The sequence below is a fragment of the Hibiscus syriacus genome, unplaced genomic scaffold (genome assembly GCF_006381635.1).
Source record: "Hibiscus syriacus cultivar Baekdansim isolate YM2019G1 unplaced genomic scaffold, ASM638163v2 tig00112249_pilon, whole genome shotgun sequence".
Taxonomy (NCBI): domain Eukaryota; kingdom Viridiplantae; phylum Streptophyta; class Magnoliopsida; order Malvales; family Malvaceae; genus Hibiscus; species Hibiscus syriacus.
The window spans coordinates 1,660,791-1,683,418 of record NW_024063281.1 but is presented as its reverse complement, the minus strand read 5'-3'; the positions used below and the strand labels follow the sequence as shown (position 1 = coordinate 1,683,418).

The 22,628-nt window shown below is 32.7% G+C and overlaps 1 protein-coding gene across 1 annotated transcript; it reads left to right on the top strand.

Moving 5' to 3' along the window:
• The first annotated feature begins 18,864 nt into the window (after window positions 1–18,864).
• LOC120176506 (transcription factor MYB25-like) lies at window positions 18,865–21,424 on the top strand. The gene is made up of 2 exons (XM_039182932.1): window positions 18,865–19,259; window positions 20,446–21,424. Exons 1-2 carry the CDS (start codon window positions 18,938–18,940, stop codon window positions 21,357–21,359), a joined length of 1,236 nt encoding a protein of 411 aa, XP_039038863.1. The 5' UTR covers window positions 18,865–18,937; the 3' UTR covers window positions 21,360–21,424.
• Window positions 21,425–22,628: the final 1,204 nt, after the last annotated feature.

Genomic DNA, 22,628 nt, shown 5'->3' with positions numbered 1-22,628 from the left:
ATATTTTTAATGATTTGCATAAAATTTTAGAATGTTATTGACTTGAGTTGGTTTATGCTTTCATGCCTTTTAATGGTTTTGGTCTTTAGTCCCGTATCTATGGTTCATTGTATTAGATATAAATGTTGAATCATCATCTTCTCCAGTGTGAAAGCTATCATCTATAAATATTTGACCTTTTCATGTGCTCTAGTTGCAGATTGCTGCAGGACTAAGCGAAAGGCAGTTAACAAAGGACCAATTGAACTTGATTATGAATTAACAGAACTGCAATGTGGGTTGTTACTGTTATTTTTCATATTTTTAATGATTTGCATAAATTAGAATGTTATTGACTTTAGTTGGTTTATGGGTTCATGCCTTTCCATATTTTTAATGCCTTTTCATGGTTTAGGTCTTTAGTCCCGTATCTATGGTTCATTGTATTAGATATAAATGTTGAATCATCATTTTCTCCAGTGTGAAAGCTATTATCTCTAAATATTTGATCTTCGAGCCTTTGGTAATTATCTCCGTATTTGTATTTTCTCTGTTTTTGCTTTTATAATTTACCAGTGGATATTTCAATGTTCTTGCTTGTTTTTGTCGGGCACCGTGTTCGCTGTTATTCTACTCTTTTCTCCTGATAGGAAGAGCAGTATAATTCAACTTGGAACTTTAAAGGAGAGTTGTGGCTAATGAGGCCTTGCCGTGTTTTGGTATCACCATTAGCTGCTTGGTTATTGCAATGGCAATGGGCATATGAGTTGTAATGACACATTCTCTAATTACTTTGTTTTTATTTTATTTTTTCTTCTTTTGATAGCTGTTATTCTAATCTTTTCTCCTGATAAGACAAAAAGAATGTTATTATCTATATTTCAATTACTCATGTAACAATATTGTTGCAACACCTATACTTCTTCTGTCTTTGTTTGTAGCTTTACAAAACAGAAAGACTTGGAAAAAGAGAAAGATTGATGGACCAATTGACGACGATGCTAAAGGTACATTGCATCAGTGTATATCTTAAGTGTTGTTGTTCAAGCTTCAGATGCTTTTCATGTAACTTTGTATTTCAATTACTAATGTAACAATATTGTGTTATCACCTATACTTCTTTTGTCTTACAGTTTGTAGCTTTACAAAATCGCAAGACTTGGAAAAAGAAAAAGATCGATGGACTAATTGTCGTTGATGCTAAAAGTACATGGAATTTGTCATTGAAGCTTCTAATGTTCTTCATTTAACTTTGTAAAAGCGCAACCAACTAGTGAAAATCAATGCGCATTTCCTACATACTGTTCCATGCAATATTTTTCTTGAAGCTCTAAGGTATAGGTGCCTACCATTAATATATCTAGAACAATATAATCAAATGGGCAACATACTTTAGGCTGCAGCCATGTGTGAAACTGCGTATTTGAGTCTATCTCCAGCCACTTTCTTCACGGTTCTTGCTCTATTATGGGCCGTTTACTATGTAGCAACCAGTCTATTTAGTTCATCCGATGATCACAACCATCAACGGTCCGGGGCTTTTGAGGAGGAGCAGATGGAGCCGCTTCCACCACCGGTTCAGCTCAGCGAGATTTCCGAGGAGGAGCTTAAGCAGTATGATGGGTCGGATTCTAAGAAGCCTCCCCTCAAAGTAGGTTTAAACTTTTTTCCTACTCATCTTTTCTTCGAAATTCCGGGTTTTTATTTTTCAATTTTCAATTCTTTTGTTGGGGGTTAACGAGAATGAAAAAGTAAATCTTGGGAGTTTCTAAGAATTCCAGGTTTTTTTTTCTCATGGTTGAACTGGAAAGCTTTTTTGATTGCAGCCTTTTTCTGTTCTGCTGGTTTCTTTTTAGTTTATTGATGTTAGATTGTCTTTTTTATTAATCAGACAGCTTATGATTTTTCTGCCATGAGTTACTCCAGGTGATTACAATGAAAGTTTGTATTTTGATTTCTTAAATTGGATGATCAATTAAAAAATTGTGAGATGAATACGATAAACCATATATGATATTAGCCAAAGTAGTTCATTGTAAGTACTCCATATTTTGTTGCTTGTTTGCTTGTCTAATTATAGAAGTCCTAGACTTTGTCCCTGAGTGATATATTAAAAAGATCCTAAACCTCCTGTATATTGTTCTATTAAAATGTCTGCAGAATGAGCGGGTTGATCTGATATCAGATGATGATGATAGGACTGAAATTATTTCTTCATCAGCTTTTGCTTCCTCTCCTGTTGAGTGTAGAGGTATTTTTCTTATCCATTTGATTTTGCTTCTTAAGTTACAACATCCTGCACCTCTCAGATTATCCAGAGGAACAACTTTCAGTTCATGCTCCTGAAGGACATGATATTATAACTACAGTACTCCCTTTTTATTAATAACTAAGGAAAATTTTCTTTTGATTTATGTTTAGAGGGATATTATTGAAAATATTAACAAGCCGATTTTAAGTTCTGTAATTTCTACTTTGTGCTAATTCTTCATGTTAATACTAAATTTATTAAAAGAACTTTATTTATTTGTTTTTTAACTTGCAGGAAAGAGAGAATGCTAAAGTTCTCATTTCCCCTGATTTTATGTTTTAGTGGTATGCATTGTACAGAAAGTCAATTAACTTCTTCAAAAAACCTGCCTCAAGTTTGAGGGCTCAACTGTGTGTATGGGATGAAGAAAAAAAAAGTTTTATATGGACTGTTGATGAGTCATTAGTATTGATGTACAATGGTGTGAAAGGGTGAGTTACATGACATGTTCTTTCTCTTGGTTTTTTCTTTAAAGTTTGTAAGATATACTTTAAGAATATAGTCTTTGTGCTTGCGGACATAGGTACCTTGACGGTGTTGTGTGCAAGAACAAACAAGATTGCTTGCTTCTTTCCAAGAATCGGCCCAAATCTGATACCAATTGATAGTGAAGCGGTGGCGGGTTAATGAACGTTACTCTTGTTGAAGAAACAAACCTAGAAAAGATCTAGACTCGATGAAGAACAATAAGGGATGAATCGGGAAGGTGGCGGCAATAGATAGGGTTTCTTTTTGGTGCTGGAAACAAGATATAAAAATAAGATTAAAACAAGATAAAGAAAAGATAAATGAATTGCAAATAAAATAAGATAACCAAGAAATCAAAAGATCTCCCTTATGAAGGTGAACGATAAAGATGATTGATGACGTGGATGGATATGTGGAACTAAGAGAGTTAGAAATGCAAATCAAACTTTGGTAGGTTGTCTATTTCCCCTTGTCTTTTGGATAAATACGTGAAATCTTATTTGGGTTATCTTTCTGATCTATATTAGCTATATTGGAGGGATGTTGTGAAAATTACAAGGAAGCTTATAGAAATTTTGTCCAAATTAAACAAAATGGCAGAGTATGCTCCTGATGAAAAGACCAATCTTTATGAGTTTAGCTTCTAGCAATATCTTTTCTCAGTAGAGCAATTCCAGTTCTCAGTCATTTTTCTCTCTTATGCTTGCATTTTAGGAAGAAAGTCTTCTTCCCATAGAATTTTACTCTTTTTTCATTTTGCTTTTTTACTGGTTACTTTGATAATTGAAGCTAATGTATTTTATACCTTGCTTTATAGTAATTTTGTGGGTTTGACTATGACATGAAATTAAGTTTGAGCCCAGTGTTATGTGTTGACCAATTGACAAGAAAATAACCTTCCAAGCTAGCCAGGTATACATTACATTTCAATTCGTATGAGTTTGTTTTGGTTGGTTAAAAGTGTTTATCGTCAAACATTTTCACGGTAGCTTGTGAATGGTGACATAATTTGCTTTCAAAAGTCTCTTCTTGTCGAAAGTACTAATCAATATCACTGCACAGATGTTCCTTCATTTCTCGAATATGTTCATAACCGCCAGGTATACATTACATTTCAATTTGTATCAGTTTGTTTTGGTTGGTTTTAAGTGTTTACATTTTCACGGCAGCTTTGTGGATGGTGGAATAATTTGCTTTGAAAGTCTTCCTGTCGAAAGTACTAATCAATACCCTTATCCTGATGTTCCTTCATTTCTGGAATATAATTGTCAGGTACATTTCTTCATCTTTCTAGTCAGTAAGCTTCCCTATCATTTTCAATGGATGAGAATTGTGGAAGTTAACTTCTCTGTTATATTGCCTACTTTTTATATTTACAGTTTGCTGTTTCAGATATTTTTACCGGTTATGAAGCTAATGTACATTCTTCCTTGTTTCACTATAATTTTGTGGAAGTAGGATTTGTAAATATTCTTTATTAGTTAGGTTCCCTAACTTTAAGGGATTGTATTTATTACTAGAATCAGTCACTTTCCTAGTTTAGAAGTTTCCTAAGATAAGACATTAGCTTGTATATTTAACTGTCAGTTTCCTACATGTTGTAAAACTAAAATTCTCTGAAAAAATTCTCTATTTCACGTTACATTCTGATTGTACAAGAGGAATATATATATATACAAGTGTTTTCAAGAGTTTGAGATAAAATAGAGTTCTAAAGTTGGTGTCAAAGTAGAATACTAGTATTTACATCTAACTATAACTCACACTCCCTCTCAAGCTAGGGAATAGATGTTGTAAAGACCTAGCTTGGACGTAATCTCGTCGAAATTGATTCTTGGAAGTGCCATGGTCAAAATATCGGCTAGTTGATCTTTTGAAGAGACATAGTTGAGTTTTACGGATCCACCATCCACCTTTTCTACAATGAAGTGTCTGTCGATCTTCACGTGCTTAGTTCTGTCGTGTTGTACCGGATTTTTGGCAATGCTTATAGCCGACTTACTATCACTTTGAAGTTCAAAGTGGGTTGTGTCGCTAATCCAGTTTCAGAGAGTAAGTCCAGAATATATTTTCTTTGATTTATGACAATCCGTTCTTTTGATCTTGCTACTTCCATGTCCAAAAAAATACCTCAAGGTCCCTAAGTCCTTGGTTTCAAATTCTCGTGCAGCAATGTCTTCAAATTTTCGATTTCTCTGATGTCATCACCTGTGATGATGATGCCATCCACGTAGACAATTAAGATTGCTCTTTTATTGTTTGGACCTTTCTTCACAAAAAAAAGTATGATCATATTGACATTATTTATAGTTGTCTTGTAAGAGTACCTAACATCAACCCTCTAATCAAAACAAACTACCCAAACATGATTACAACCCAAATTACCCTATGCTCGACTTAGCCAAGCTATCAGCCTCCCAATTCACACATCTCTTTACAAGCCTAATAATTACACTACCATCCAAAACACAATTAACTATTTCCTTAACTAACTAGGTAAACATAGCAAGACACGCGCCCAGATTCTTTATCCAGTTCAAGGCATTAGCTGTCTCCAGAATTAACCAACCTTTCCATCCCACTCAGATATGGGAGAATTAATGTAAATTTATGTCTTTTGACATATTATTTACCATATGATTAATTTCCTAACCTTTTGCTTGACTTTTGACATTGTGAGGCATGGTTATTTGGTTGTGCTTTAATTTCCATGAAATTAAGTTTGAGTCCAGTGTTATGTGTGAACCAATTGACAAGAAAATCACTTTCCAAGCTAGCCAGGTCTACATCACATTTCAATTTGTATCAGTTTGTCTTGGTTGGTTTAAAGTGTTTTGCATTTTCACTGCAGGAATATAGTCGCCAGGTACATTTCTTCATCATTTATATTTACGGTTCCCTAGTCAGTGAGCTTACCCCCTATCATTTTCATTGGATGAGAAGATGACTATCTAGCTCAGTTGGTAGAGCACAAGGTTCTTAATCTTGAGGTCGAGGGATCGAGTCCCACGTAGAGCATTTCATAATTCGGAGGTATTCTACGGAAGCTGCTCTTAACTTGGTGTTCGGGGCAGCCTATTATCTTACCTCCCTCTTACCCCATTACATATGGGAACAAGGGACAGTCATTTTTTATGATGTTCCTTCATTTCTGGAATATAATTGCTACGTACATTTCTTCATCCTTTATATCAGTTCTCTAGTTAGTGGGGGAATATAATTGCTACGTACATTTCTTCATCCTTTATATCAGTTCTCTAGTTAGTGAGCTTATCCCTACCATTTTCATTGGATGAGAAGTATGAAAATTGGCTTCTTTGTTATATTGCCTGCTTTTTATATTTACTGTTCACTTATTCTTGCATTTTAGGGAGAAAGTCTTCTGCTCATTGAATTTTACTCTCTTTTTCCCCTTTATATATTTTTTTTTGAATTAAATCCTTATTTTTATATCTATATTTTTATTAAATAAAAATAATATTTTTTATTATTTCAAGTTGTGTTTGGATTTTATCTCAAAAAATCGGGTTGAGTTGGGTTGGCCAAACCAGACTCCTGCCCATTCGTACGAGCATTAAATATAATAAATTTACATGAAAACATAATTTTTTTAGGTTTATCCCTGATCCAGTTGGCAATTCCTTACGGACCTAAGGTGACCCTTACGTAAGCATATATGCCCCAAGGTACTCTTTTAGGTTGCTCATACGTCCAACAGGCATTGGGTAAGTCCTTATGGATGCAATTTTGGGGAACTGCATATCGATGTTTTTGGTTGGACGATATTTCTGTGATTTTAAAATCTATTTTTCTAAAATAAACTAATATTATTTTTAAACTATATTTACAATATTTCTATTTTTATGGAAACACACTAGACATCCGTTTTTAATCTCCTAAATCTGGCCCTCTGAATGTTTCCTCTGAATTGTAGGCTTCATAACTACTACCCTAAGATTTAAATAATAAACCTTAACTCATCATTGGAACTTGTATATACCTAGACCAATAAGTAAATTTTTACGTCTTACTATATATATGCTTGTGCTTTAGCATTATCAGATAGTTCTGTATTACTGAACTTTCTCAAAGCTCACTCTCTCACCATTTCAGGATAAAATAATCGATCTAGTGCAGTTATCGATATCAGTTTTAGGAGTTCCTTTGGTGTTGCTTGCAGAGTTGTACATGTATAATTAGGGGCATGTATGTCATATTTGATTTTACACCGAGTCTGTAACTTACTTTGGTATTGTGTATATTTGAACTCTGGGATTTATAAATGTTTTTTGAACTTGTACAATTTATTTATAAATTATTTTACATTTTAAATGGTTTGACAAAATTTTAATTTTTCTTAGATTTTGATGGTGGCTCGTTCCGATGGCCCGAATGTGACACATCGAATCAGATCAGGTCACTCGTATCGGTCTAAGGGGGTTACATTAGTATCAATCGTTAAAAACTTAACATGCTTAGTACTTAAACTATCAGTTTTGATTCATTTTAGTATTTAAACTTTCAAATTTTTTTAAAAATAATGTTAAATTTTGAACGAGGATACTAAAATGGAAAAAAACTTAAGTTTAGATATGGTTTTGAAAAAAATAAAAGTTTAGGTATTAAAATAGATTAAAATTGATAGTTTAAGTACTAAACCACTAATTTACCCTATTTTCTTTTAACAAAATCCTGGATCCAAATATATCTTTTTGTAAATAAACTTTGTATATATACTTTTTTGAAAAAATAAAAAATCGAAACAGTATACAACCTTTACCAAAGCCAAACATAAATGAACTATCCATAATTCAAGTATTGAAGAATAAGGAAATGTCCTCGTGCAGCAGTTTTAATATACGGTTTAAAAAAAGTATTATTGGTTTTGTTATTGTTTAAATAACAAAACCGATAAAAAATTATCGGAAACATTATTAGGCGCTACCTGTTTTGTTATTATTGGGCGTTTTAACCGGATTTTCAAAAAAAATGACTGGAAATATTATTAGGCGCTAAAAAATGATCGAAAACATTATTAGGCGCTACTAATTTTATTATTTTTGGACACTTTTACCGAAAACGTTAAAAAATGATATTTTAGATAAAAATAATAATTTTTAAATAATTTTTTACCGATTTTATTATTTAAACAATAATAAAACCGATAGAGTATTATTTTAATCATGGAAAAAATTTCAGGTTTTTACAGTCTTACAGACACAATGATACAGAAGTCGGGGGCTGTTTTTAACATCTCAGACAAAAGATAGAGCTTGCAAAATCAGACATAATGGTGAATATGACATTTTTGCAGTAATTGTTCCATTTCAACTAAAGGAAAAAAGTAAAGAGAAACCATGGATTTAAAATTTCTATAATTTTATTTCCTTTTAAGTATGCCATTGTCATACACACATAGATGCATGCATGATTAGAAAATGGTCAAATTTGGTTTTTTTGGCCCCTCTACTTTATTTGAATTTGGGATTTAGTCAATTTTCTTTAGGGTAAATTACACCAGATACCACCGAATTTTAGATGTTTTATCGTGTATACCACAAAACTTTTAATTTGACCGATTATAGCATTGAACTTTGATTTTCGTTTCAATTATACCACTAGGCTATTAAATCGTTAACAGTCGGATTGAAACGATATCATTTTGGTGAGGTGTCTATGTCGAAAATCATCAGTAACATCGGCAGTCGTCAACCACATCATCATATCATTAACGATTTAATGGTATAATTGAAACAAAAATCAATGTTCAGTGCTATAATGGGCAAAATTAAAAGTTTAGCGGTATAAGCGATACAATACCTAAAATTTGGTTGTATCTAATGTAGTTTACCCTTTCCTTTAATATGCCATAATCTAATTTTTCTTTTCTCTTCTTACTTTTATATTGTTAGTCTAATTTTTTTAAAATAAATTCCTAGCTGAATTTTATTAGTTTTGACTCTTAAAATTATTAAAAAATTAAAAAAATAGACTTTATATTAATATTAAAATATACGAATTACCATATTCAAGTAAAAGTTATATAGCCTATTAAGGGTCTGTCATCCCATGTGGGTGAATCCTTTGCCTTTGGCACACTCAACGTAAGGCCCCAAAAGTCTTTTTTCCCCCTCTAGATCGAATGATTTATTATGATTAATCTGAACCGACTCGGGTCGTATGCTTGGATTTAATGGGTGAGTCTTTTAGTAGAGATTTTTTTGTATACACAATAACTCGAATCTGAGACATTGTTTAAGCGATATCAAGTTGTTTATCAGTTGAATTAAATCTCGTTGGTTTTTTTAATAAATAAATAAAAATGAAATACTTAAATACCAACCTTTCATTAATTTGGATCCTACCCAATTAAGCATATGATTTAGAGTTTTTTATTTTTATATATATATATTTAAGGAATAGTATATCCGATATCAAGGTTCTTAACCTTGAGGTCATGGGATCAAGTCCTATGGAGGGCATTTCATAATTTGGAGGTCTTCTACGGAAGCTGCTCTCAACCTAGTGTTGGGGGCAGCCTACTATCTTACCTCTCTCTTACCCCATTTACATATGGGAACAAGGGACATCCATTTTATATCCGATATCACTAAATTATATTCAAATGATTATCTAGGTCAATAAATTTTTAAAAATTATAAAACAGTTATTAAATTTATCAAATTTTTGTACTTATTATAGATTATATTAATCATTTTGTGATATTTAAAAATTTAATAACTAAAATAATCATTTAGGCATGATTAAATCATCCTATTATTATAAGCACTGTTTTATTCATAATGAGTATGAATAGCTACCTTCCACTTGGTTATTTTTTTTTGTCAATGATGATTGATTTTTCCTCTCAGAAAAGAAGAGAAATTACAAGGGAAAAAAAATCAAATTTCCTATAAAAAAATGAATTAATAATGGGATTTCTCTCATTTAACCCTAATAATCAAGCTTAATTTACTTTGCTATATACCATGGGAAGAAACCCTAGGAGAAAACTCATGCAAATCAAAGAGTAGAAGACGAACTGCTATGTAATGACTTACTTGACGATACAGAGACGATGTCAAAGCCGTTTTCTCCGACGAATTCCGCGGTTCGGAGGCGAGGAACGTACCTGAAGAGCGGTGGATGTTGAAGCTACCAAAGGAGGAGTCCAAAGGGATAGCATGATCCAAAATTGTGATTTGTTTTAGGGGCTGAAAAATAAAGGATCAATGCGATCCCTTTGGATGCTTCCTCTGGTTCTTAGTAGGGTTTAATCAGCTGACTAAGCTCTCTCCTATACCTCTCTTAAAGACACTATACCTCTCCCAAAGACCACCCTTCTTCTCTTTACTTTTGTGCTTCTTCTTCTTCTCTTTCTTTCTTTTATAGAGGGAAGTGGTTTTAGGGGAGACCTACCAATATGAAAAGGGATATCTAAGTGCTCAAATGAACTCTTTTTATATATAAAAAAGTTTTAGATTGAGAACCACCAACAACCCGTTAGTCTAGCGGAAATAGACACTAGATCTCTTAAACAATATCATGAGTTCTAATCTTACGTTGTGAATGAAAAAAAAATGGGTCTGAAGGCTACCCTGTAATAAACCTATGTAGTACTCGATTTGAATATTAGTCAACAAATGGATCTAAAACCAGTGGTTAAACAGAAAAAAGTCTTAGTTTGAGAATTGAAATAGATAAAAATAATTCCTAAGTTGATTTTTTTTATTTAACCCTTTTTTATCTCAATAGTCTGGGATGATTATAATATAGAATCACCCTACAAGCACGACTACTCGAAATTAGAACCTCAAGATAAAACGACACTTAGTTTAACCACTAATACCGCTCGATATTATTTACAAATTGATATATAATTTAAAAAAAAAGGTAAATTCATTAACCAACCGGGCACATGCATGGAAAAGAGTATTTTTTTACTAGTGGGTCTAAGCTATCCCTCCATAGAAATTCCCAACAAGTTTGGTGGTCATAATTAATAAATTTTTCATTTTGTTGTTTGCTTATTTTAATGAAGGTTTGTGGTCCACTCAATGGACCAATCTCTTACACCAAACTCTTTTATATTTACTTATTTCTCAAGGGGAGGTATTCTCCATTCCATAAATTTTATTTTATTTGTATTTAATTTTTTCATAAAAATAAAATTGTTAGAATTAGGATTGAATTGATTAAATGTGTAAATAAGGAGGACCAACTATGTTATTGTACAAATATCTTAACTGTCACGCCAATAATTTTATTAATCTTTAATGATTGATGGTTTGATTGAAACGAAACTGAAAGTCTAATAACTTAAATGATAATTCTTTTTTATTCAATTATTAAAATATTTTTTTATATTTTACCAAAAAAAGAAATAATAACTTTTAACAAACTTAATCAAGATTTTGTTAAGCTAATAACATGTAAGTAATAAGGACCAAATTGATATTTAATTTAAATAAATTGATTGAATGTGTAAATAATGAATACTAATTGTGTTATTATATAAGTTTCCATTGGTCCTTTATGTAAACTTCGGTCTCTACTTAACAAAAATTAAGAAGTTAGTCCATCTATTTTAATTTGTAAAAATTTGATTCTTATACTTTATATAAAAATATTAATTTAATTTGATATCAATGTTAAATTTTGTCGTTAAATCAGTGATTAAAAATCAACAATTAAATTATCTATAAGCAAGAAATTAATAAAAAATTAACAGTTCAACAGTTTATATGTGAGATAGTCTGGTGAGATTACAAGGTAGAATATGTTCATAACTTTCTTAATATATTGACTACGTACACACAACCTACAAACATAACTACTCGAACCGAGAACCTCTAAAGATAATAATATTCTCTTTTATGACTGAGGCCACTTGATAGGATCGAATAACTTAATTCAAGCTCGTCCTTTTACATGTGTAAGATGTGATATGTCACAGTGCCCTAAAATTTTAGGGCCCCCACATTTTAAAAAATATGTTAATAAAAAATTATTTTCTCAAAAATTCTTTCATTAATTTTTCATGATAAGATTTTAAAAAATATATATTTTAGTTTTCTCCTTTGCTCTCTTAGTAAATGAATTGTAATCATTTCTTCCTAAAACCCCCACTAAAATCATGATTTCTAAATGGAAAAAAATATAATTTATATTTATCCCAATTTCATTTAGATTAAATTATTTCTTATATATTGTTGATCAAACTATTGTTTTTCTTAATAGAAGATTTGAACAATACCAAAAATATGAGAAAAAATTTAGATTTTTATTTACTTCTCGTAAGTCGCAGTCAGTAGATGATGAGAGTCTAAAGTCTCATTGTGCTTATTTTGAATATATTCTTAAGAATAAAGGAAAATTTAATGTTGATGGAAATGAATTGCATGTGGAGTTGAGGTTACTAAGAGAGTTCTTGCCTGCAGAAAAAATGGGGCCGTCGAAGATTTTAATGTTTTTTGAAATGTGTTATTTTTCCTAATGCTATTATTGCATATAGAATTTTATTAACTATTCCCCTGACAGTTGCATCTGTAGAAAGAAGCTTTTCCGAATTGAAGTTGTTGAAGATCTATATGCTTTCTACTGTGTCACAAGAAAGGCTTAACGGGTTAACATTGATAGCGATTGAGAATGGTATTTTGGAGAAAATTGACTATGAAGATTTGGTTGACGATTTTTTACGAGAATAGTGTACAATTTATTAATTTTACACGAGAATATAATCATTAGATGAATCTAAATAGATTATTGAGATTCAGCAAATGATTATCGTTATATCACCTTTAGATCTCTCCGCAAGCCTCACATTCATTGTCATTCCTCTAGATTTCCTTAAAGCATCAAAAGTTTCATATCTTTAGGCTAGCTATAGTACCCTGACATGATTACAGATAAACGTACATTATTTATCAGCTAAATCTACTATCTAACAATCAGAACTATTTACTATGCCAACCCACGAATAATCATCATCACCTTTAGTCTATCACCAACACCAAAGACCTGTATAAATTACCATGTAAGACTGAAGAACAGGGGAGACTATGTTTCTTGACTGTTCACCATCTTCTATAACTCATATGTTCTCTATTTCTCTTCCATTGAACGACTACATGTGACTTTTCATCGAAATCAAAAGAAATGAATCATCAAAAATCACCATAATCCCTTTTTCATCCATCAACAACTATATTTTTATGTAAAATTAATAAATTTTACATCGTATAAATAAATTATGCCCTACTTATAATATATATATGAGTTACTTTTTATATAAAATTTAGGTAATTTATGAAGAAAAAATATGAGTCATTAGTTGGTGCGGAATTAGGATTTATTATAGCGAGGTTAAAATATTTTTTATTATTTATATATATATATATATATATATATAAATTGAAGGGGTATGGTAAAATTTTCTTTATTTATTTTTTAAAAACATATTTTTAATGTTAATTAATATTTAAAAATAATTAGCAGGGCCAAGGATGTCCCCACAGCGTTCCGTCTAGGGTTGTAAATGAGACGAGACAGATCGTGAGCTATTCAAGATCGACTCAGTCAAGACTCGATAAATACTCGGATCGAATGGACTCGACTCGAATTCTTAACGAGCCGAAACGAGTTACTTGATACTCGACTCGAAAGGCTCATGAGCAGCTCGAAAATATAATATATTAAGATTTTATTTAAAAAACAAATTATTAATAATATTAACATTTATGTGTTTTTTTTTTAAAAATACAGTAAGACTTTCACGTATTTAAGGTTCATGTTCGAGTTCGAGTTTGAGGCTTCAATCTAGTTAAGTTTAAGATTTTTTTTTCATTTCGAGCCTTTTCGAGCTTCTCACGAGCTTCAGTTCAGGATTTCGAGTTCAAGTCAAGCTTAAAAATTTTAAGCTTATGAGTTTTCGAGTCGAGCTCAGCAATACTTGAACTCGATTAGGCTCGTTTACACCCCTAGTTCTGTCATTGGCCATTAGATAAGCATTCGATAGCTACGAGGGTATCAATTAAGCTCTTGAGATTTTAGTGGTAAAATGTAATACTATTTTTTTTTAGAGATTTTGAGTTTGAATAGTTGCATTTGTAAGATATATATGTTATCAAAATTGATTAAAAAAACATAAATCGACGACATGCAAAGTGACTTTTTTACCCTTTTCCTTTCTTTATTACGTGAAAATAACTGAAGTGAAGTTCGTTTTGTATAAATCATAACCGAAATTTGTAATATATTCGATACAATATTTAATATCACGTTTAATACATAAATTACATACAATACCGGGGGGGGGGGAAGTAAACTTCTTGAATAGATAATATTGTAAAATTATGACGTCAAAACAAAGTTTTTGATTGTATCCTCTACTTGTTTCCATCCGGGGAAAAAGTCTCACGTGTGACAGTCTTAATATGCGGTTAAGGAAAGGTGCTACCGATTTTGTTATTATTGAGCGCTTTCCCGGTTTTATTATTTTTTTCTACCGGTTTTGTTATTATTGGACACTTTATTGGAAATATTAAAAAACATTAATGTTTTAGGTATAAATAATAATTTTTTAGGTATTTTTTTACCGATTTTGTCAAAAAAAAATAACAAAATCAATAACATCTTTCCTTAACCTTATATTAAGGTTACCGCATTGTAGAACTTCCCATCGAGGGAAAGAGTGCATAGAAGAACATATTTTGTCCCTTTTTTTATTGACATAAATTTTCATCACTATAATTAAACTCATAACCATGATTTTTTACTATAATTATTGACTGAATAAACCAATCACTTAATATTATGATCATATAAGAAAATGTTAAAAAATAATATCTCAAACATTTATTATTTGTAGGATGATTATTATTACGATTAATCTCGAACTATATTAGAACCATACAAAAAAAATGTTGTTACGGTTAACGTAGGAGGACGATTTTTATTTGTGCAACTTGTGGACATTTATTCCTTATTAAAATAGCCCCCACCTGTACACTTAATGAATTGTATATTTACATTAAATTAATATAAAATTAAAATCTCGGATTTCGAAATTTAAAATTTAAAATTATTACCTACCAAATTGTGTGGAATTTTATAACCTTCTGGATATATGCAATTATCATATGATGGTCCTACAACTTTTAAACTATTCAACTATTCTTTTAATTGATTGGACCACAACAGGAACAGATATAGAAGTTTATGTTAGAGGATAAATTTAAATATTTAAAATTTTAGTGGCCGAACTTGAATTTATAAAATTTAAGGAATATAAAAATAAATTTTTAATAAAAATACATAAAAAATTTAAAATATATTATAATTTTAAATTTTCAGAGAGAAGCGACTAACCCACTCATTGGACCACAAACTATTGGCATTGTTGAACCAGTTGTAGCTAGATAAATAAATCGTGAATGCTGCACCATTGATGTAAATTCAACCACCTTGAATTTCATGGTAACTTAGGATTATAGACATTGCTCAAAAATGGGAAAATTGAAAATTTTAAGTTTTAAAATCTAAATTTAGGATTTTTTTTAAACTATCGGTATTTGATCCATTAAACAGTTAATATGAATCATGTATTATAGAGAATTATTATGAGTAAGACTCTCTCAATCCGGTTTTCTCTGTTCAAAAGATTAGGATTTAAACATTTAATTTTGTTTAAAGAAAATAGCTAGCACATTATCCCGCTAGACCAACTACTAATTGATAAATTAAAGACAAAATTGGTGAAATTTGAATTTAGTTTTCTCTTGCATTTTCATCAATTTAGGGTTTAGAACTTAGGGTTAAAATATAACAATGTTAGATATTTAATGACATGAATTCCATACAACTTGATCCTGAGATTGACCTAAGTTCGAAATAACTTAAACTTGAAATTGACTGATCGGAGATGAACGCTCAATCACTCTGCTGCTGTTGTTGGTGCTCGAATTTATAACCTCTAGGAACAACAATTCTTTAACCACTTAAGTAAGTTGATTCGTGCAAAAGACCCGAGCTTAATTAAATGAAAATGCAGTAAAATAAAGTGGATTTGATCATGCTTCCATGATTAAGTCAACTTAATCATACGAAAATTCAATGTTTTCAATTGTTGTGGGGGATACTACTCATCATTAAAAGTGTAACATTAGGATCCATTCTATTGTTGATTTGGTGGTATATAATATAAAGTTTTTATGAACTTCTTGGTTGTCGGAATCATCATTACTTATCAACCGCTTAAACTTTGCTTTTTAGTGAAATTTTATACCATCACCACTACGAACATCGGTTACTTCTCCTTTTCTTTTCCTTTTTTTTCATTTTAAGATCTTTTTATTGATATTTTAAAACATCTTTTTCGGTATAAGGTAGGGAAAAGGAAGAATATAAGGTGCAAAAAGAGTTTTTAGAGGGTCCCTTGCCAAAGGATACACAAATGGTAATTCCTCATTTAGAGGGTCATATGCCCCATTGAAATTAGGTATGCAATTGGTTGGTGCCAATAAGATTTTAGTAGAATTTGTAAGGGTTGAGGTTCTAAAGATTATTCAAATTAGGCTCACATTTTTTTATTAATCTAGGTAAGTATAAGGCAATATTTATTTAAAGATAATCCTCAACCATTTGACATTGAACGCTCACACCCTTGATATTCCTTATGCTCGAACTTGGGACCTCAAAGAATAACAACAATTCCTTTAACCACCGAGATCGCTTGATTGTGCATTAGGATCACATTTTATATAGAATATATGCATATTGTTTTCAGAGCCCAGGGTGCTCGGTATCGAGACCGGGATTCCATAATGTCATTTCGGTATCGATACTGAAGAGTGAGTATCGATACTGAAGAGTGGGTATCGATACTGTAAGGCTAGTATTGATATCAAGGTTATGTTTTGGCATAAAGTAAGGCAAAATAGCTGGGGGTATCGATACCTTTGAGGGGCTATCGATACTAAAGGGGTGGTATTGATATTGAGAGGGTAGTATCGATACCAAGTCATATTTTTAGGTAGAACTTTTACGAGAATGTTAAGAAGAGTTGAGGTTTTCCCAAAACTTTTAATTACTCCTAAATAAGACTACAAGTGAGAACAATATCAAACTTAATTCAAACGTAGAAACCTAAATGATTAGGATGAAATAAGACTAGCATTGTTTGATGCTCGGAAAACGATTCGGACACTCAAGTTCCTTTAGAAAGCTAGTGGAGTCAAAAGTATAGATGCAGTCCGGATATATTCTTAGGTAGGGCGCAAGGCCCTTATAACTTACTAACTAAGGTCAAGACCTGACGCTCGCAAGGGGTGGGTCAGTCAGGGGTATGGTGTCCGATGTAAAAATTTCGGGGGCCATATCCTTGGTAGACTAAAGGGGTGTGTGAGCTCTGAGATGCAGAGATCCCTCAGTCGCACCATGATCTCTACAATTAGAGTAGAGAGTGAATATCACGAAGATATTCTTTATTGATTGAGAAGCTTGATGTAGTTTTTATGATGCACTTTTAGTATGACCTAATTTTTAGTGTGACATTTCTATTGGCAGGTTAGCAGATCAATTAGTTTGACAAGATTTAGAGAGACCGAGGTCCAGATCCAGTGCAGAGCAGAGAATGCCACAAGTTTCTTAAATGGCATGTATATTCATAAATTCAATTGTATTGAGTTGTAAAGTCAATCAAGAGTCAGTCTGTATATTTTTGAAAATGTTTTTATTTATTATGAGAGCTCTCCAGTGTTAAAGTTTCAATTATGTTTTTTGTAAGATTTTGTATATCAAACAATTTATTTTTATTATTGCAATAGTTGTTCTAAAGTAAGAGAAAGTGATAAAAAAAATTGGTCAGCCACTTCGGTGGTTCCGTGTGGCACCCGGATTGGTCGATTGTGTGTCAAACTGGTTTAAGGTGTTACAGAATCTAAGGTAAATTATGCTTTTCGTATAAAAACTATTAGTTTTGTTCTATTTTAGTACCTAAACTTTTATTTTTTTTCAAAACCATATCTAAAGTTTAGTTTTAGTTTCATTTTAGTATCCATGTTCAAAATTTAACTTTAAGTTTTGAGAAAAATGAAAGTTTAGGTACTAAAATGAGCAAAAATTGATAGTTTAAATATTACACACGTTATGTTCTTAATGGTATGTACTAAAATGAAACAAAAATTAAATGTTAGATATGATTTTGAAAAAAATAAAAGTTTAGATACTAAAATAAACCAAAAGTAATAGTTTAAGTACTAAATGTGTAGTTTACCCTAGAATCTAATTTCGTTAACCCATTTGCCTATTTAGGGATGGACATAGGTCGGGTTGAATCGGATTTTCAGTCCATCTGTCCTGACCCAAAAATTATAAATCCTCCACACAACCCGAATTCCACCCCAAAAAATATACACCTTCCACTTGACCCGAACTTGATCCGATTTTTTGAGATAAAATCCGAACCCTACCTGACCTGACCCGGAATAATATATATTTTTTAAAGATATTAATTTTTTTCAATTAAAAATAGGTATTTAATTGAAAGAAAATAATATAGGGAGGGATATCATTGCAATTATCCTAAATATATAAGATAAAATTACATTTTTTCGAGTCGAGTAAGATATTTTTCACTCTAAACTCGAACCCTAACAAATCCAAACATAACCTTAAAAATTTGATTCAACTTAACCCAAACTCAAATTATTTTTAAAAAATATGACTCGATCAAATCGAATCGAGTCGGAACCTGTCGGTTCGAGTCCATTTGAAACTAAACCAAACATAAAGGGAACTGTACAAACACTGGTCTACTTTATAATACGAAAAACTGAAGGCGGTTTCTCATGCGGTGTGGCCCAACAAAATAACGGAATCTCACATACCAAAAATACCCAAACGTCCATCGATTTTTACATTAAAAACCTTGATACAGAGCACACGAAGTTCAAGGGTTAGAATGTCATTGACCACCAACGAATGGGCCCCACTTGAACAGAAGTCAACCGAAGTCAAACACGATGCCGATAAAATAACAAACCTCGCCGTTTTGAAGCGGGAAAAACAGGGACATAACAGTCATTTCACAAAAAAGAACACCGAAAAATATGCCCTTTAATAATAATAAAAAATCGATATTCTCTTGCAGTTGGGCAGGTAGGTAATAAACCCCAAAAGATGGAGGACGAAAAGGAGAGCAACCGCCAGTACTCGCCGGCGGCGGGTGGTAGTGGTTCCGGAAGTGGCGTCGATGAGTCGGAGCTTATTGCGGCTGAGTCGGAGCTTTGTGGCGCTGATGGCGGTGGTGATGATGGTAATACCAGAGTGAAAGGCCCGTGGTCGCCGGAGGAAGACGCCGTGTTGAGTCGGCTGGTGACGAAGTTCGGGGCAAGGAATTGGAGTTTGATCGCGCGAGGAATTCCGGGTCGGTCGGGGAAATCGTGCCGGCTTCGTTGGTGCAACCAGCTCGACCCTTGCCTCAAGCGCAAGCCTTTCACCGGTGAATTCCTTTTTCTTCCTTTAAATGAGGATTTGGGTGTTTTTCGTTTAGGTTTTTTTTTCTGTTCTAGAATGGGTAGTTATTGTTTCCTGTTTTTCCTGTTGGTTGGAATGTGGGAAGTCAAGACAAGGTGTGTCCCTTTTTTTTTTTTTGGTTCTTTGTCTGATTAAGTCTAAAACACTGTTTTTCTTCTTGTTTTACATTTGGATCAATGTTGATTGCTTGATGATGTTTGATTCTTATGCTTCAACTGTTCGAAGTTTCGTCGGAGTTCGCTTTTGTTTCCTAGTGCTCTAAATTTACTACTCTGTTACATTGTATTGCAAAGCTTGTATCTCTGTTGCTTAGAAGTAATAGTAAGCTCTAGAGTGTGATACCTCTCTGTGCTAGTCGAAATCGGCGTCGAAATGGAGAACATGTTTTCTGTTCTTGTCTTATGTTTGTTGCTTGAAATTCGTTTGTTTTCAACTTCGATTCCATTCCTTTTTCACGAGTAATGCGTGTATTGATGGGTGCCATTGGAAGTCAGTCGAAGCTGTGTTGACTGTTGATCACACACACCCACGTTCTCGCATCGGAATGTTCGGAGTTATTGAGGTTGATGTGTGCATTTAAGTTTTGTTTTGTTTGCTATTGTTTTCGGGTAGCTGAGAGTGGAGACCAAGTCGGAAGGCCAGTTCATTTTATTTGTAACTCTATTCTCTTCTGCTTTGTGTACTTAGAACAATGTATCTTTACCTAGTTGATCTTAGCACAGGAGTTCTATGGCTTTTTGTAAGTGTAAAGCATCACATAGAGCAAGATTTTTAACAGCGGGGTTGGGGTTGTTTTAGAATTTCTAGGTTGTTTTGCTTGATTCTTGAACTTTAGGGGAACTCTCCGAAACTGCAGTGTCGGATTATTGAATCCGTTTCTATGCCTAGTATATATTATTAATGTCTGTTGTCGAGGAAGATGTATGAAGATTTCAATTTTGAACAATGATATGCATATCTTTTGATAGGAGGGTGGTGTCTCTCGTTTTCTTTTTCATTCTTTGTATCATGCAGCATGAATTTCTTTTTCGAGGTGAGCTTGAGGTCTCGATTTTGTTTCTCATTGTGCTGCTGAGAAACGATGCCGGACGAATGAATAGTTTTCTTATATGGGAACTCACTGGCAAAATCTATTATGTAACCATCTGCAGATGAAGAGGACCGAATTATAATTTCAGCTCATGCGATCCACGGCAACAAATGGGCTTCAATAGCAAAACTCTTGCCCGGTAGAACTGATAATGCAATTAAGAACCATTGGAATTCTACCTTAAGACGTCGATGCATGGAACAGCGTAGATTTAAACCCGGGCCGGCTGATATGATGGAAGATGGCAGCCTTGAGAGATCAAAAGCTTCCTCGGGGGAAACACTGTCGGCTGGAGATATAAACCACTTCAGGCCTCAAGAAGGAAGAGATGTAGTGATGGGCGATAGACCGAACTTTCAAGAAGACAAACCACCGATACAAGAGGATCAAACTGCCGTTGAACCAAAGGACCATCCTACCGTTTGTCGTCCAGTTGCCCATGTTAGTGCATTCAGCCGATATAATGCTCCTAGAAGTTCTAAAACGGAGTCCGGAATGATGAATAGAATCCCAATGCAAGGGCCTCTAGCTCAATCATCCAGGGCAGACTGGGGAGTCGGGAAAATCCTAGAAGATCTTCGCTGTGAACCAGTCATTCCCTTGCGATGCGGATTCGGTTGCTGCTCAACTCCATGTGGGGGTCATTCTCAGAGTTCGTTGTTGGGGCCAGAGTTCCTCGACTACGAGGAGCCCCCCGCTTTTTCGAGCCACGAACTAATCTCCATAGCAACTGATTTAAACAACATTGCATGGATAAAGAGCGGTCTCGAGAACAATTACGGTAGGATACCGAGCAATGCTGCGGGCCAGAGAATGTCTCAAGGAGCTACTCCATGCATGCAAATAGGGATATCGGACACCGTGCGCTTCAATGTCGGACCAAGCAGGTTAACAGGCATGTCGAAGGAAGTTATGCCGACGGAGATGGCTAAACAAATGTGTACGACGCGATCTGAGGTGGAGGGTTTGAACTAAAGATATGATTCTATATAGAAAGAGTGATCATATTGTTAGATTTTTTTTAATGTTTTTTCATGTTGGAGGGTTTAGGGTATAGGATGATATGTTGTTTATGTTTTTTTATTTTATTTTATGCAAAACTCGATATTATTTGTCTCTATTTTTTTTAATTACGTCAATTTAGCATTCGAAGTTGTTTAGGGAATCATCCTAACTCTCAAAGTCTGTTAATTGTTTTGACTAATAGAACCATGAGTCTTATGCGCCTATGGATTAAAATATTTGGTTAAAATATTCATTAAACACAACAATTAGAAAAAATTCTCAAGATTGTATTATTTATTTCAGTGAAATTAAGTGATTAGATCAAAATTTTGGGTATCTTTTTCTAATTGTTGTATTTAGTAAATATTTTAAGTATTTTATTATTTATTTTTAAAATAAATGTCACGTCATCATCAAGTCACATCAATAATATTAGTTGTCGTCGGAATTGCTAGCGTCGACAAATGCAGAAGACTAACGATTATGTAAGTTAAAACGGACTTCGAAAGCTAGGATGATGCTCCTAAACAACTTCGAGGGCTAAATTAAAATTAAAAACTATAATGCGAAAATGATATGTTAAGTCTACTATAAGAGTAAAAGTAACATTTAAGCCGAATTATTATTATCGATAATGAATACTCAATTTTCAATTAAAAAATTATCAATTGATCTATATAATAAAAGAGAATGTTGTGTTCTTTTAAGATCGTGATATCGTTCAGGATTATTATTGTTCGTGATAAAAGAGAATGCTGTTTTGAACCGAAAAACAGAGAGAAAAGAGGAACATCAACACTTGAAAACAGTATTCATCAAAAAGGGTAAATTGTATATTTAATTATTCAACTATTTTAGTAATTTTATTTTGGTCATTCTATTATTTTTTTTCCTCCTAATTTTACATTCTTTTCGGTTATCGATCGTTTAAAAATAAAGAGAATTGCTGACATGATTTTTTTTCAATGATAATATTTTTTGTGGTGACACATCAATATCACTGTTAATTTTTGAACGACGAGTGACAAAAATATAACTTCAGGTGTGATTTTTTTTAAATAGTTGAATTATTAAAGTAGAATCTCGAGAATAGGTGGACGACTTAATACATAGTTTACCCAGAAAAATCATATAGCCTTCTTATTTGAGAGAGACGATGCATAATTAAACTTCAATTCAAGAGGGCCTGTCTGGCTTCTTGTAGGAAATTTGATGACTTATTTGTCTTTTGGTTTGTTC